The sequence below is a fragment of the Seriola lalandi genome, unplaced genomic scaffold (genome assembly GCF_002814215.2).
Source record: "Seriola lalandi dorsalis isolate HSWRI2012SDOR001 ecotype SW California unplaced genomic scaffold, Sedor1 jcf7180002054422, whole genome shotgun sequence".
NCBI lineage: Eukaryota > Metazoa > Chordata > Actinopteri > Carangiformes > Carangidae > Seriola > Seriola lalandi.
The window spans coordinates 52,708-69,755 of NW_019524975.1; the positions used below are offsets into that span (position 1 = coordinate 52,708).

The 17,048-nt window shown below is 38.2% G+C and overlaps 1 protein-coding gene across 1 annotated transcript in view; it reads right to left on the minus strand.

Annotated features, from left to right (window-relative positions):
* map4k1 (mitogen-activated protein kinase kinase kinase kinase 1) overlaps positions 1 to 17,048 on the minus strand; it is a 34,028-nt gene that overhangs the window by 9,091 nt on the left and 7,889 nt on the right. The window contains exons 2-14 of the mRNA XM_023410309.2: positions 9,394 to 9,451; positions 7,903 to 7,993; positions 7,749 to 7,813; positions 6,457 to 6,512; positions 6,199 to 6,246; positions 5,307 to 5,349; positions 4,622 to 4,694; positions 4,020 to 4,151; positions 2,702 to 2,764; positions 2,287 to 2,368; positions 1,120 to 1,236; positions 753 to 834; positions 275 to 327 (exon numbers count right to left, since the gene is read on the minus strand). Coding sequence (XP_023266077.1) covers positions 275 to 327; positions 753 to 834; positions 1,120 to 1,236; positions 2,287 to 2,368; positions 2,702 to 2,764; positions 4,020 to 4,151; positions 4,622 to 4,694; positions 5,307 to 5,349; positions 6,199 to 6,246; positions 6,457 to 6,512; positions 7,749 to 7,813; positions 7,903 to 7,993; positions 9,394 to 9,451 — 963 coding nt within the window. The remainder of the gene's footprint in view (positions 1 to 274; positions 328 to 752; positions 835 to 1,119; positions 1,237 to 2,286; positions 2,369 to 2,701; positions 2,765 to 4,019; positions 4,152 to 4,621; positions 4,695 to 5,306; positions 5,350 to 6,198; positions 6,247 to 6,456; positions 6,513 to 7,748; positions 7,814 to 7,902; positions 7,994 to 9,393; positions 9,452 to 17,048) is intronic.

A 17,048-nucleotide genomic window follows, 5' to 3' on the forward strand; every position in this document is an offset into this window, starting at 1 on the left:
ATGTACAGGGCATCCTATGCACTAAGTGTATGTTTGCTCGTATGCACATATATACATACACAATAATATGTATATACAGGTTCTTACTGTATGTATAAGTATGTACTGTATGTTCATACTCAACATACAGTACAAATATATACACATATCTCTGTATATATGTTTGCATATATGCATGTTTTGTTTGTATGTACATATAAATATATAGTAAGTTGTTTGTAAGTATGTAATGTATAAATAATGAAATGTATCATTAAATGTCTCATAAGCTTACCGTTACATTTGGCGAATCTTTCCTCACAGGCCTCTGAGTGTAAATCTGTTCCACTGAGCAAACACAAGTAAAACAATATAACACACTGACACTTTCCACATTAATAATTAATGTCATAACATTTCAGCCACTGTCCACAATGTCTTACCCAGAGAAACTTAAATAAGAGCAAAGGCAGAATAAATTTGCATTCTTTCACCTGCATTTTTATCATCTAAAAAATAGTGAGCAACACGGCTGAAACAAATGTACTGTATACACAGACTGTATATTGCATATGTTTATTGTGCTTTTGGTGAGGTAATATTTCCAAAAGTTAAGTGCAGAAAGCTGCAGAAGTGCATTTTTGCTTTAGCAAATTAAAGCATGTTTTCCTCCGCAGATGAAGAAAATATTTCTGGCAGGGAATATTTGAAAAAAATGTGTCAAAATGATAAAAAATCATGAAGGCTTGTAGTGACAGCGTGTGTTTTCTTACAGCTTATGTCAGAGTTTGTCCTCTCTGCCCGGTTGTGTTTGTTGATTGACTGGATCCTCCTTAAAGATCCTGGAATTGCCACCTTAAATCAACAACAAAACCTATGGTTAACCCCACCACCAGCTAGAAAATTGTATTTTACAGCTAATTTATAATGTGAAATCAAATTAGACCCACCAAAAGTGGAAAATCCATTTAATTTATTTAAATGTATTTATTTAAAATGGAAAAAATAGACTGAAATAATAGATTGAATATCTTTTTTTACTAATCAGCAATTCATCATGACATAAACAGATTCCTCATATCTTCCGAGAGTCTAATCTCAATTTATCAAAGAAAGTTTGAATAAGAATCTGGTTAAGACCTCCATGTCCTCGTCCTCCGACATCAGGCAGGTCTTCAGTTTCTCAGGGTGGCAGAACTTCTCCAGCAGGTCCAGGGTCAGCTCCTGGTTCAAGCACTGCTGGGTCAAAAATGCGTGCTGCAGAGAGGGGATGAGGTGGAGAAGAGACACAGGACACAAAGAATGGAGGAAGAGACAGTGAGCACAGATTAACAGAAACAGCAGGTAACTGGAGGAAGAAGACTGTTAACAGCAGTGCAGTGGTCAACACCAGCTCAGTCCGGTAAATAATAGTTTTTGGCCACATGGAGGCAGCAGAAACAATTTGTGAACTTGTTTGACTTGTTCATTTAAAAGTCCTATATTTGACACTTTTCCAGTGTTGTATTTGAAGTGTTGATCCATAAGAAGATATATTTGTGGTTTTAAGAACCAAAAACCATCTGAGTGTAGTTCTACATCTCCTCTCTCAGGCTTCTCCCTGGAGCTCTGGTAACAACAGGTCAATGAGCCAATCAGAAGAGAGGAGGCCCTGAGCCGATTTCAGGTAAACACTCAGAGAAACCAAATCTTGCAAGATTGAATGGTGTGTCCAGGTGGGCGGGGCTTGGGACAGGGCTTAGAGCAGTGACTGCTTGTTGTGACATCACAAAGTTCCAGAAGTCCTTACAGCTGGTTTTAAGGCTCAGTCTCTGAATACAGGCTGTGTGCATTTCTCTGTGGACTGAGGCTTTGATACTTTCAGAGTATTACTATAGAACCTAGACCTGCTTTATAATCAAACAACACATGGGCATCTACCTTTATACTCCATGGGACGTTTAAAGATCCAGCAGTTACAGAGGAACACTAACTTTGGCTATGAAGCTCCTTAAAGTCAAGGGGAGCTGCAGATTCTCACCACGGGCAAACCCTGTCATATTGTCTTTAGATAAGTTATCATAAAAAAATAGCTTTTAAGCTGTAATACCCTCTTTCCAACTGCCCCGTACAAATCAGCATTACTACATTTTCAAAATAATGTGAGAATGTATCAGCTTTAATCAGTAGTTACGACCTTCAACTGACAGCTTGTCTTCTCTTAAACATTCACAGTCTGTCAGTCTCTCTGGCTCAACTGATCAGTCAACTCCAGGCAGAAACGACACTATATAAACTTAAAGAGAAGATTTTGTGAGAAATACTGACTGAGAGCATCTTGGAGGCGCTGGGTCTCTTCTTCGGGTTCCTCACCAACATGGCCTTGACAAAGTTATAAAAATTGGACGACCTGCAGACAGGAGATATGTTGGCAGCATTTTATAAATAGAAAAAAAAAAATCTACATACAGTTCTTCATAAATACATACAGTATACAGACATAAAGAACTGATTGTATTTAGATCCTTTTTATCAGTTCATATTGATACACCAGTTGAAGGTATTTGTGTGCTTGCTTTTATTTCCTCTTATTATGTAACATACACTGAGAAAACAAATATACAAGACCAGAAAACTGCACCTGATCATAACAGACTGATTGATACTGTAGGAAAAAATAGCTCCCATGATTAAATGAAAAAATATAATATATTTTATAATAGTAATAATAGTTTTTATTTACCATTTGGACTTGTCTTTCAGTTTCGGAGGCTGGTAGCCGCTCTTGGACATGAGAAACAGGACGCTGCAGAAAATGACAGAGTTGACCACAATCAACAAGAATCTGCATGTGTTAAATTATGTACATGATGTCACATACATATCTGCACAGGCCTGGTCAGTCCTATGACTGATATAGTTTGTGGGCTGGACCATAACTATAGTGTGTTTCATTTGGCAGAGTGAGGAAGGTGTTTGTGTGACTGGGCGATAGCGTGCATGAACATCCGTTTGCCGGACGTGTGGGTGGTGGAAAAAATTGTTGTTTGTTTTCTTTGAAAGATAACAAAACCAATCAGCATGGGCGGGAATGTGTTTAATTACAGGACTTTGGATGCATGTGTCCACACGCATGGGGAAACACAAGTTTTTTGTGTGTAGCATGTGAATATGTTTCCAGACAGTTTGAGAAGATCTGTCATGCATTTTTGGTGTGTGCGTGATTGTGACAGGGGTCAAGGCAGAATAGATTTCTTCATGGGTCTTTTATGGCAAAAATGCAATCAATCAATATGTGCAGGTCTGTCCAAGGGAGCAGTAAACAACAAAGACGCAGACAGTTAACACAAAGTGGTGCTGGCCTCTTCTTATCATCTGCCAGATTTGAACTGAACAATGTTTACTGTTATGAACATTAATTTTAGCATTTTTTGTGGAACTACTTTCTACTGATGAAATTGTTCGTCTGAAAACTGCTCATTATCCAGAATAACTGGGACCCTTTCTAGAAAGAGGTGTTGAAATTTTATGCTTAATTTTCCATCACTATCAGCAGCACAAATTAAACTTTTTTTAAAAATTAATTTCCACTGTACCTGGGTGGCAGCAGAAATCTCAGAAATGTTATCTCAAAACTTGGACAAGTAAAACCAGAGGTAAGTGAGAAAATATGACATATTTTGTCATTGAACTGACCCTTTAATGTAAATAATTCAGAGGGTCTGCAAAGGGTGGGGGCTGGCGGGTGTAGGTGAACTCCAACAGGGCCCAGGTTTTATTGGTCATTTATATTAGAATTAAATGGGATATTACAATATTAGAAGTAACGGTTTGAATAACCATAATACTCACAGCAGAACATTTACTGCTTTTAGCTGTTGCTAGACAACAGCTTCATGGTGTAGTAAACTAATATTTCTGTAATGCCCTAAAAACAAGAATGAACTTAAGTCATTTGTGGTAAGTGGTCATAGTTGATAATGACCATGGTTATTTTTGACCGATATCTGTGTGTATGTGGAGAGGTGAACACATGCTTATGGGGTTCAGTGTGTATTTACCGCAGCGGATGGACGTCAAACATTGGTGGCTGTAGCTCTGCCATCTCTATAGCTGTGATGCCCACAGACCAGATGTCACATAATTCATTGTAACCGCCTTTTATCTCCACTGCTGCCACCTCTGGTGCCATCCTGAGGGCGGGAGGGGAACAGCATTGATTTACACATCATAGAAAACACAACCAAGCAGAACAGATCAGTAGTTATACTATCACTTTTGTCAAAGACGCAGCTGCTCTGATCCTAGATTACAGCTCTGTGAAAACAACAAAAGATTATTCTAAATGATCATGGTTAGAATATACCTTTTAAATGTTGCTCACTGTTTGCCAGACAAGCAGGAAATGGCTCATCATGTTGAACTATATGTGACATATTTTGAATATAATTGCACAAATGTTTGCACTAGCTACAGAGCTGCTTGAAAAGTAATGGCATCATGCAGGACACATGATATGCATATATAATGTGGTAAAAGAGTTCATATCAATTTGCTCCCATCAGCCACCTGCAGTTATTTTGTCCCTAAATGTTCAGCGTCGGGTGTTTACAGGAGAAAACTCAAAGCTGCAGAGAGAGTGGTCTCTTGGTTTTGACCTTACCAATATGGCGTCCCAATGAAGGACATCCGCCGGGCCAGAGTGGCTGTGATCTGAGCTGAGATCCCAAAGTCAGCTACACAACAGAGGAAATAAATAATAGTGTGAAAAAACAACAGCCATCCATTCAACACCTGTCATATGTGAAGGTCTGCAAATCAGGAAGACAGGTTTCTGCAAATCTAGAGTGAGCCTTTGTAATAATCTTACAATCAAAGATCAATCAAATAAATTTGTACTTTTTTATTTGACAAACATTTATTACAGAGTTACTGCAAACTGCTACAAAGGCAACATGTGCTAAAACTTGTCTTCAGTGCATAAACCCAACTTTTTGAAAAAAGATCTTTAGTTTTTTGAATTTTGAAAATGTTTGTGTTTCTAATGTATGAGGAAAAATTCAAATAGGTCCATCAGTGTTCTTTGATCCTGCTTGGATTAACATGGTGTATTCATGGGAAGCTGAAACATCGATAGTTGCTTGTAAATGAAACAATGTTTTGAACTGTTGGACTCAGACTACCACAAGATAAATTCCCAACACACACATTGAGTCCTTCAATAAGGTACAAATCAGCTATGTTTCAACAAGACAGCAGAGATGTTTTAATTGAGCCGTAACTCTTGCAGCGAGTGACTCATCTTAACCACATTGGTACAGTGCACAACAGTGCAAACATCCACGTACCCAGCTTGACCTCGCCCTGATCATTGAGGAGGATGTTGGCACCCTAGAAGCAAGAGAGAGCAAGATAAACATGAACACAGACACAACCACAGACACTTCTTATTATAACAAGACTCTCCTTTACCCACTCACTGATCTTTACCTGAACCCACACAAGATGGAAATAAAATCTGCTAACTCTGGTTCACTGGACGAACTTTATTTATTGTTGTAGTGTGTTTTCTTTTGATAAGTGGTAACACTTTATTTGTTATAGTCTGCCTACAGAGTTCACACATGTGTAACATATCTAAAGGTTATTGGTTGAGACTCAACAATTCAACTGTTTCCCTCACTCTCACCATTTAATGGTTTACTCGTTGGCTGAATATTTGTATATAGTACATTGTTGAACATTATTTGAGGATTCAGATATTCAACAAAGGTAAGTGAAATGTTACAAAAACTCAGATAACTAACTAGTGTAAACTCTCTGTAAACAGGCTCTCCATATAATTTGCTAATTTTCTGTTGCATCTCCAGTAAGATTCAATCTTTTTTTTATCCCAGATTTCAATGTAAACATTTACCGTCTCATTTTATAAACTACTTTTTCATCATAAATATATAGGGTTGAAAGTCTGAGACACAACATATTGTCTATCAGATGTTTCAATAAAAAAAACATACACATTATTTTACTGTTATTCTTCATGAATACAAACAAGTCAAACCCTAATCTTCAGCACTTTGTTTGCCATGCTCTTATTTACATCTTACTCTTTGTTGTTGCAGTGACCCAGTTTTTCCAACAGCAATCTGAACGTTTAATCTTTTGTAGATTCTTGTGCTTTACCACAAATAAAATGCAAGATGCAAGCAAACAAACTTGAAGAATAAAAGACATGCTGACCTTGATGTCTCTGTGGATTTTCTTCTGTGCATGCAGGTAATCCAGGCCCTGGTCACACACACACACAGTGAACATCATAAACGTGACAGATGTGTGTCTCACCAAAATAAAAACATATTCATTTCACACATTAAAAGATCTTCAGCAAGGGAAAATGAAGAATAAATTGGTTTTGTGCCTATAGAACATCATTATCAACAGTAAGGTGTTTTACATTATTATTAAGAAAACCTAAATGAATAATTAATATGCAATTACCTGTAGCATCTCCCTGCAGATGTACGCTATCTGTGACTCAGACAGAGGACCAGTCACTGTAAAACACAATTTGTTAAATATAAATAATAATTTAATGGAGAAACAGCATTTACAGCTTGTACAAGAGAAAGAAGAAAGCAGATTAAATGATCAAGGTTCATTACAACAGTAATTTTCTTTAGTTAATTTTGCATATCAGAACTGTGGACTGGAACAGTTTATGACTGGTGTCTCAGCTTCAAAAAGACTCCAGAGTTGTTTGCACAATTGATTTTTTTTCATTTGTAAATCAGTCATAGTAACTTTTAAAATTTAAACAAAATTTTAAACAAAAATACATATTAGAAGAACAAAGAGAAAAAAAGTTGACTTAAAGCAAAATGTTTAGATTTTTCAGCCGTGGTTCAAAGGGGAGAACACGACAGGCCACTTTACAAACGACTCCACAGTTAATGCTAACTTCAGGTCAAGTTTAACCAAATTATCCGAACCATTATCTGGATCTGAAAACAAACCTTATGGCACCTGTACTGTCTTGGAATAAATGTCATTTGCACAATTAGTTACTAAATTACTTGTAAAACTGTGTGTACCAGTGTCTCAGTGCCCTGTGTCTCTACAGTGGTGACTGAAATGTTTCATCTGTCTGCATCAACATCTTTAGCACTGATCTCCTGTCTCTGCAGGAGACAGTAAGGGAGGAGGAAAAACCCCAAAATACTGTAACAGTAATACTATTACATCTTTTTTCTTAAAGTTTTAGAATGAGGCTGGCTCAACTATCTCCTGACCTCAGTCACTCTCAGTAGTCCCTCCGTCTTTGAGTGAGCAGGTGAAAACCAGCTGGCAGGAGTAGGAGGGGAATTTCTGGGGAAGCTTTAATCTCAACATAATGCAAAATACTCATATGCTCATTGTTTTTTTTGTTTTTTTAGCACACTGTAGATATTATATTTATTATGGTTAATTGGTCATAAATTTAATATTTAATTCCCCCTTAATCCCTTATCAACACACAATTCTGAGCTTTCCAGGATGTTTGCAGCTTTGTGATTTCATTTCTTCTCAGTTACATGTTGTTTTGGTTTCAACAATTTTCATTGAGTTTTCTTTTTGCTTGTGCTGTTTAAGACGTGTTAAGATGTGTTACAAGTACTCTAAGCATTCTTGCTTCATCAAAGAAATAAACAGATACAACTGTTCAGATTAATACAACCATAAACTCATAAAGGCAGTTTCTTCACGCCAGGTTCAAATATTAGCCACACACACATACAGACACACTCCCTCACCATGGTAGATATCCTGGAGGGAGCCTCCTCCACAGAACTCCATACAGATCCACAGTTTATTAGCTCTGCAGATAGAAGAGGGAAAGTTATTTGTTATCTGCTGTATCTATGATTAATTAGAGAGTGAGAGTAAACACAGGAACAGACAGCTTACCGTATGTAGCTGCCATAATATGCCACTATGTTGGGATGTTTGCAGCTCTTCACGATGACGATCTCCTGCTGGATGATAGAAAAATCATCCTCTGTAGAACCAGACAGAGACAGAAGATGCATGTTTATTATCATCATCACATCAAATATGAACACATGTATAGTCAGTCATTATACGTATACCAGTTAACATATACATAGATCAAAACCAGTGCCTGTTTTCAGCATAATTACTTATTCCTGCACAGTTACAGTGTCTGTGTGTGTGCATGTGTGTAAGAGGCATATCCATTAAACTGACTAAGCTAGAAAATGATGCAAGCTGGGCGATCTTGGAAAAACATTTTCTCTGCAGAAATGCAAACATCAGACTAAACCCTCTGAAAAGCTCACAGAAATAAGATAGATGATCACTGGTTTTGATTGTCAGTGATAAGCTAGTTTGTGACTACGGTTGTTGTTGAGGTTGTCATCAATGCTGACTTTTCTTGCTAATCTTTTCAGATTATTTATGAGGCTAAAGGAAGCAAAAATTCAAGTTTTATAGCAGGAAAAGGGAAAAAGCTTCTGAAATGTGAAACATCTCAATCCAGGAGTCTCAAAACCTGCTATCAAACTGATCCAGTTCCTCTAGAACGTCATCACCAAGTGTCTTTCTGCATGAAGTCACACTCACACCTGTGGGCTTTAATAAGGAGCGTATATCAATGCACAGATGAGCTGTGATATGTCCACCAACCTAAACATCTGTAACCATAGATACTGATATATGCACTTCTCACTCAGCTGTTGTGTTATGTGCTGCTTTCCTGTAAATACAAATAAATATACCCGAAACAAGAAGCACATACTATAAGACCCTTTTCCTATTAAGTTCTTCAAAACTAGGCCTGACATATTTGAAACGTTGGAAACATTGACATCTCACACGTGTTTGTACTGCCCGGCCCATAGGCAGGTCAGTGGGGATTAAAAGGTTAAGGAAATGAGTTATGTTTCCGTTTCTTGCATGAATAAGTCTGCAACCAGAATTTAAAACAGATGTGAATGAGCTGGGTGTCATAGCTTTGAGTTGTATGATTTTTGTTGCTGTGCCACTGTGGGAAATAATGACTCTCTCTCTTTCTCACTGTGTGTGTGCCTAGCTCTGCCTTTTAGCGCTTACTGCGGTGTAATGTTTTGTTAAAACCTCCTGTAATGGAATCATAATGAGTAAAGGGTGGTAATTGTGTTGCCTTAAAACAAGTTTAGGGACTTTCATCAGATGAAGCTGAGACTATGCACTTGCCATAAGCAGCATGCTTCTTACATTTGACCTACAGGTCTGTTTCTCAGCGCCTTGTCTTAACATTTTAGCCTCTGACGTTGCAGAAATATTATAATTATATAATGTAGAACACTGACAGATTAGAGATGTGGCCAAAGGAAATGCAAAGATGAACATGGGTTGTGCTATTTCCTGATGAAATCAAATGAAAAGAGAAACTTTCACCTGGCTCCATCTTGATGACCTTGATGGCTGCCAGCTCTCCGTTCTGCTTGTTACGTGCCTGAAAACACAAGAACAGAAAAAAACAGCTTAACATTTTCACACTGCAGCTGTTAGTCATTTGATGACAGTACTACATTGTAAGTGTGGTGTATTTGAGTTGTGTTTTTGTCTGTGTGCCAGCAGAGCTTCATTTGCATGTTTGCTGTCCAGATCAGTGGAGTGCAACAAACAGCCCTCCTCACCACTGTGACATCAAGGACACAGAAATACATGTACGGAAGCTCACGCTCAGACACACGCATGCACACACACACTTACAGCATTCACATGCACATCACAGCATTACAGTATTCATGCACACAAGAAGGCAAACATACACGCACATGCTGACCTTTAAGGTGTGATACCAGAGTGTGGTGACATATTTCTTTGCTTATCCACGTTATTTATAAACAGAAACCACAAAAAAGATAACTTCCTTATAAAGATTTTCTAAATGGGTCCAAGTTGATAGTATGTTCTGCACTGCACTCTGTTATCCTTATAAGGATTCGTGCTACAGTATAGAGCTGAGAGAGACATTTCACATCACACACATAAAAGGTGCTGCCAAATATCAAAATACGCCACCGTTAAAATGATCCGTTCTAATGTTGTAAGTCAGGGTACTTTACCCCATCAGGTATTATTTACAAGATTCAGCTTTAGAGAGATTGCAGCTTGGCTGGGGGCACCTCATGCTTTATTGTTCATCATCTTGGTGACTGATTGGTTCATTTTCTTGGTTCATTTGTGTGTTCATTGCTCATGTTCATTCTCTCAGCCAGAGACTGATGTGGCTTATTCTAACACTGGTTAATTAATCCTACTCCCACTTTATGGAGGATTTCTAAATTAGCTTGAGCAGCAAGAGGCAGAATGGCTCAACAACAACGATAATGGCTGCTAACTAAAGAAATTCAGACTTCATTAGCAGAAAATCAAAGTTAAAAGACGTCAAAGTCCCCACCCACACTGTCTGACCGACAGGTGGTCATCAAGGAAACACCACAGCACTAATCAACAAAGATCAACAAAACAAGAAAGAAGCAATGTTAATCTGCAGGTAGACAATTAACAATAAGCTCCTCTTTTCATTGGGTAGAAAGGCTCTTCAGTGAGGGGTGAAGACTTCACACATACAGGCCTCCAGTCTGAGATATGACGGCCCACCCACCTCTTAAAAGGAAACACCCATTCACATTTTCTCCCTCCTGAAATAGAATAGTCATAAGTCTACTCTTTCGATGAGGGCAGACCAGGTAGTTTACAGTGACAATGGAAACTCCACTGCCTCAGAGAGGGAGTTTTAAAAACAAGACTCATGGATATTTGATGGGCACTTTTGTCCAAAGCACCAAATATGGTAAAAAGTCACTGTCAGGCAGAGTGACGGGAGGGTTGAAACCTCAACACCATCCAGGGTTAGGACTACGATCAAAGCATAAACTACTAGATAATGTATATAATATTTACACTTACACGTGTCCTTCACACTCATCTTAAAAGAAGGATTCTTAAGATACAAATTAAATGACAAATACACTTTCCCCAAAGGAAAAGAGAACTTTTTAAAGACACGACCAGACAGCAGGCAGTGGCCGCCGCCACTGTCAAAGCATTACATTCATTTTGTCAGAAAATTAAAACCACCGTCGAATGAACTGTAATGGAAGCTGACACTTCATGGGTGGAGATGTTTTAATGCTGGTGGTGTTCTGTTGCTCAACCAAAAGTCGGGCCTTTGATTTGACTTAGAAATGGCACAGTGGAAAGTCAGGGTGTTGTGGTCACAGTGGAGGGTGGTCATAAACAACAGACCCTTTATGAGAGACATTTTTATTTCACTTTCCTTATTTAACCAAAGCCAAAGCCTAACGCTGCCATTTCACAAACAGCATCACACACAAAAAAAAATGTTCTCATGTCCCCCTTGTACTGTCAGATAGTTTTGATTTTACATGCTGAGGTATTAAAATAAGTCTCTGAGAGTACCGTCATGGTCCCAATATAGTGGAAGTGAATAAAATTTGGTCTGTGGTTTGTTAACAGCTTTAACAAATTTAAAAACTCAACAGGAATGTGTCTTCCCAAAAGCAATGTCCCTATTATTCAGGACAAGACACTAACTTCTTTTGTTCTTTGGAACTACTTTCAACTGAAGAAGTCCCTTTGAAATTAATCCAGACTTATTTTTCCTGAATAGAGATGTTGGACTGCTGAGATCCAGATACTAACTAAAACTCAACCTAAACATAAAAACAGGGCCCGACTGGCATAATAATTCAGGCCAGGAATCTAACATCAGCCCAGGGCAACCTACACGGAGTCACAACAGACCATGTATAGTGTAACTGCTTTGTTGAGAAAAACTTTTCTCTTTGTTGTTTCATCATAGTATCATAGCTTTTGCTTGTGTGTGTGTCTTCAGTCTCAAGAGTTAGTCAATTGCTCCTCCATAATTAAGACTACAGGAATAAATATTCATACTTTTAGAGTGTTGGCTCTACACCTGGTAATTTCTCAGCTCTGAGCGAACTTGTGTTGATCATGAAGATCTGGTAGCTCTGAGTAACTGGAGGTACTTCCACCTCCTGTCATTTACAAGTTTTTTTAAGACTGAGCTCCAGGAGTGTATTCGTAATATTATGACATGCTGATTGAGAGTTGCCCTGCTAATATGTTTTCTAACACTAACCACATCCCTTGCTCATGAACAAATGTGTAATTTCAGCACTTTCCTTCAGTTATCTTCTCTTTTCAATGTGCTCGCTCTCAGCTATGTCTTTTTCTGTTTCTCTTGTTCTCTCTTTGTCTCTGTCCATTTTTTCTCCACACTGCTCGGCCACGTGCGCTCCAGGTTTGATGACAGCAGAAATCATACCAACAGGTTAAAGCAAGCAGGGGCTGCTGATGATCCACAGATCAGAATAATAGCAATTGCTGGCTGTTTTTTTTGCATTGATTTAAAGCATTTCATTTTGTATTTTTTAACACCTTTTCAAAAACCGTAAAAATTCTCAGCGTGCACCCAACAGCCGGTCTGGGCCTGAATGAAAGATAAGGGTTTTTTGTGATTTAGATGAACTGATCTTTTAACTTTGAGCCTCACCAAAGTTGCTTTACTTGCCTGAATTTGAACCTGATTTGATTTTTGATTTAGTTACCCACTAACACATCCAGCAGACACGGAGTATCCCATCAGAGTCGCGTCTCTAGTCAGCAGAGAAAATTACAGTAATTCCTCCTCCAGGTCTAGTCTCCACAACCAGACACTTGTTTACTTTGAATACCTTACACCTGGAACACACGACGTCAGTGTCAGGCAGTGTGTTCTCGCCATTACAGTTCTTTACATATACTTGACCTCTGTGAGCTTGTATGTGCACCATGAGAGTCACAGTTTACGTAGCTCCTGTATGTGCTGGCTGAAAACACAGAGAAATGAATTAAACACAAATAAAAGCGACTAAGAAGCAAGGTGTTAATGTTCTCTAGGTTTAGTTCTGAAAGTGACTCTTTCACGCTGTTAGATTATGTAGATTTGTTTACCATGGCATGCCTAATTTGTCTTGCACACTGTAATCCCTCCACCGTGCATGAGAGTTTTGCACAGCTCGAGACAGCACGGTGTTCTCTGTGTGATCAGTGGAGGCTGTAAACTGCACAGGACTTCAGATTACATGAACCTGTACAGTATCTTGTTGGATATGATTACACAACACTTCTGGTTAAAATTGAGACATACACAAGTTTCATAGAAGGTAAATATCTTCTGGGAAGCAGTAGAACCTGTCTAGTCATATCATGTCTGTACTCACATGTGAAGTACAGTAGAGACAAACAAAAGCAGTTAGTGGTTGAAAGGCAAGTATAATGACAGCAACAATGACAATGGAAACTCCATTCATTTGAAAGAGTCTGTGTGTGTGTGTGTGTGTGTCAGTATGTGACATGACAGAGGTCACTGAGAGGAAAGACACCCAACAAATCATCAGTAAACAACCAAACACACACACGAGTTTAACGTCACAGCGGAAGTTGCGGCCAATCCACAACAACATTTCCATCTTGAAGAGTGTATTCACTAGTTTCCTCTGATCACTATAAGTAGGGGTCTTTCCTTTCATTGACCTCTGTGATGGTACATACAGACAAGATAATAACTAACATCATAATACTTGGATTCGTTGCTAAAGCCACTGGAAACCAGTAGGTTTAATCACGCTTACAATCCACCTCAACAGAAACAAGAAAGAAGATGAATGGAAATGAAGAAGTGGACCCTGCTTACTTCCTCTAACTATAAATCACTGAGATTTGACCTGTTGACATGAAAGGTCACGGGGTAAGGGACTGATAACTGAGACATCATAATGGTCCACACAGGAAATCCCATCATAATGCATTCGCTTTAAAGGAGCTATTTGTTTTATCCGCCACTATCTGGTTAGCATGCTGACTTCATCAGAAGAAAGTGATAGGAGCAAAACGAGCGTCAACACTGATGTTGCTTTATACCACTGGAGACAGTTCATAGTAAATTAAGGAGTGAAGTTTGATGCTGAATTCACAAAGTTTCTTCTTGACTAGTAGTAAACAGCTGTTAGTGCTAATGAATCAATAGCAAAACTAACAAATAGCTCCTTTAAAGACTGTTGTGTTTTGTCCTCTTTGGCCTATTTCAGAATTGTTGGATAAAAAAACAAAAACTAATCCAGCTAGTTTAATAATACCAACAGACACAATGCAAAGTGGTTTATATTGTTCACACATTTCTACAACCATGATATATACCAATAAACCCATACACACAACCCTGAATTAAACCCAACTTTAATCTATAACCCTAATATAAATCTGACCATAACCCCAACATCTGAACCTAATTCTAATCCTTGCCCTCAAAACTAGGCTGAACCCGTAACATATAACCGACCATCCTTACTACCAGCTTTTTTATTCCTGTTTTTACAGGAATATATTTTGCAAAATTCCATCTTGTTGTCTTACTGATAGAGATGAGAAAAATCTATTTCACCTCTATGTGTTTCATACAGAGGTGCCTCAATAACATGTTTAACCTGTCCTTAAGTACAATTTAAAGTACTTCCAATATTTCCATTAAACAATACTTCAACCTGGGGCGCCTCGGTGGCTCACCTTGTAGAGCACATACCACATGAACTTAATCCTAACCACAGCGGCCATGGGTTTGAGTCCAACCCACTGGCCTGTGCTGCATGACATCTCCTCTCTCTCACTCTCTCTCTTTATACCTCTATTCCACTACATTTATATTTCACTTTTTGGAGAGTAGCTTTTCATCCTGTTTACAGTCAGTCTACTAAGTAAAGTTTTTTAGTATAGCTCATTTCATATACACAGGTTATTCATGCATTATTTACATATGCAATATAAGAAATCAAATAGGAAATATAATATGAAACATGAAAACACAAATTGAAATAAGCCTCTTAAAAAGGAAACAGATAAAAACAAAGAGGTTATAGATGGGGTCATAGGTTATCATTACAAGGAAGTGCTCAGGGTTCAGTCAAGAGTGGTAGAGAACAACATAGTGGATTAAAGGTAATTAGAGGTATGTTCTGGAGGTTTGCTCAAGCTCTGTGGTAGAAAGTGACTGCAGGCTGCTTCTCGGTGTTTAGTTTGAACTGTGTTCAGAGTCTGCTATAATCTGACAGGCAGAGGGTGTCCAAATGGTAGATGATGTATTTTGGTCCTAAACCTCTGAGGGGTTTATAGACAAGCAGCTGCACTTTGCATTTTATCATTTGACACACTAGAAGCCAGTGTAGTGACCTGTGAATTGGTGTGATATATTTACTTTTCCTTGTCTTTGTTCTGAATGAACTGAAGAATTCAATTGACACCTCAGAAAACAAACATCATGGCAGTCTAACCTGCTGGAAGATAAAAAGTTTCATATTTTTCATATGAATCCTCTGATTCTTGGAATAATATAAGATGATAGTATGCAGACTTACTTTTGATTTGATGTGCATAAGAAAGTTTTTAGCTCTGACTCCATGATAACACAAACGTTTCTTACTTGCCAGAGTCAAAATGAGCACTGACTGATTCTTCTTCTTTTGCACTAAAGACAATTCTGTTTTGTCTGTATTTAGCTAAAGGAGGGTCAGGCACATCCAATCAATGATTTGCTCATAGATTTAGGAGGAATAGGAATACACAGATATTAAATTGATCATTTATCATCTCATTAGACTGTGGGTAACTGAGCAAATACACCAACTCCCAACACTGGATTAGTCCTTTGTATTAAAGCACACTGTCTCACACACACACGCCAGTTAGAGGCTGGTATTCGGCTGCATTTAGTTTGATTTTCTCTGCACTGTAAATGATCCCACTTCCTCTTTTTTGGGTTAAAGATAAATTAACACCAAACAAAATTCAAGCACATTTCAGTGTAAAACACACACTGACAGACACACACAAAACCACACTGTTTAAGCAGAAACTTGACACAGTTAACTCAGCTAAGCAGGCAGATTTTGTATGTAGTCCGCTGCTCATTCATCTCACTTCTTCATTTTGTTTCTGAGGTTGCACACACACACCAGGTGCGGCCCACAGCTTCTGTGAGGCTACAGTCCTGAAACTAGAGTTGCACCATGTTGAACTGCAGCACCAACTGCAGCTTAGTAGCACAAGCCACATCAGATAAGGAGAGTCAGGCTTTTTAGGAGATGAAGATCCTGACATGGTCAGATGCAGAGTTGCAGTTTAGTCAACTCTGAGTCAATTCCCAAACTTTGCTCCCAAGAACTGTTACACATATTTTATATAACTGTTACCCATATCTTAAACTGGGTGTACAGCCGTGAAAGAAAAATCAAACATCAATAAAAGCAGACATTTATATTTGAAATGTAGAGATAGGAAGGGAAGAAATTTTGACTCAGCAGCTAATGAGTCAAAATTAGCATAACTGACAAGGCTTCTTTTTAAACTCCCAAGACGGCAAAAACATGACTAAAGAGTGATACTTTTTGACCATCATCAAATGAAACTGTAAACAGGAAGTGACCTCCTGATATGAAAATGCAAACACCAGATAGTATTTCTGAAGAAATTACGCTGAATGTTTGTGTTTATATTCACTACAAAGTTGGAGTGCAGTACATCGAGGAAAGTCAGATTCAACTTCCACTATACATCTGACAAATAGCGGATGTTCATGTCTTACAGAGTATGCTATGGTGAGTAATTTGATCAAGAACACATGGCTTCTGTGGGTCATGATTCTCTGATTCATATGTGGGGGATCCAACAAAAGCGAGAAAATAAATGTAGTGCAGTTACATGTGAGAACACAACATGCACAAAAATCCCTAAAATGACTTTCAGAGGTATCCTGTTTGTCTAAACCCTTTGACTCACATTCTATTATCAAAAAAGAAGAAGAAACCCAAACAAATAACCCGATGGTGGTACGTGAATATAGAAGATGTGGAGGACGTTAAATAAGATTACAAGTACATGATGAAAAAGTCCCATTTAATCAACAGAAAATTCTCACAAGTGAGATCTTTGAAAAATAAAAGAATGATTTGCAACGACAGCCATAC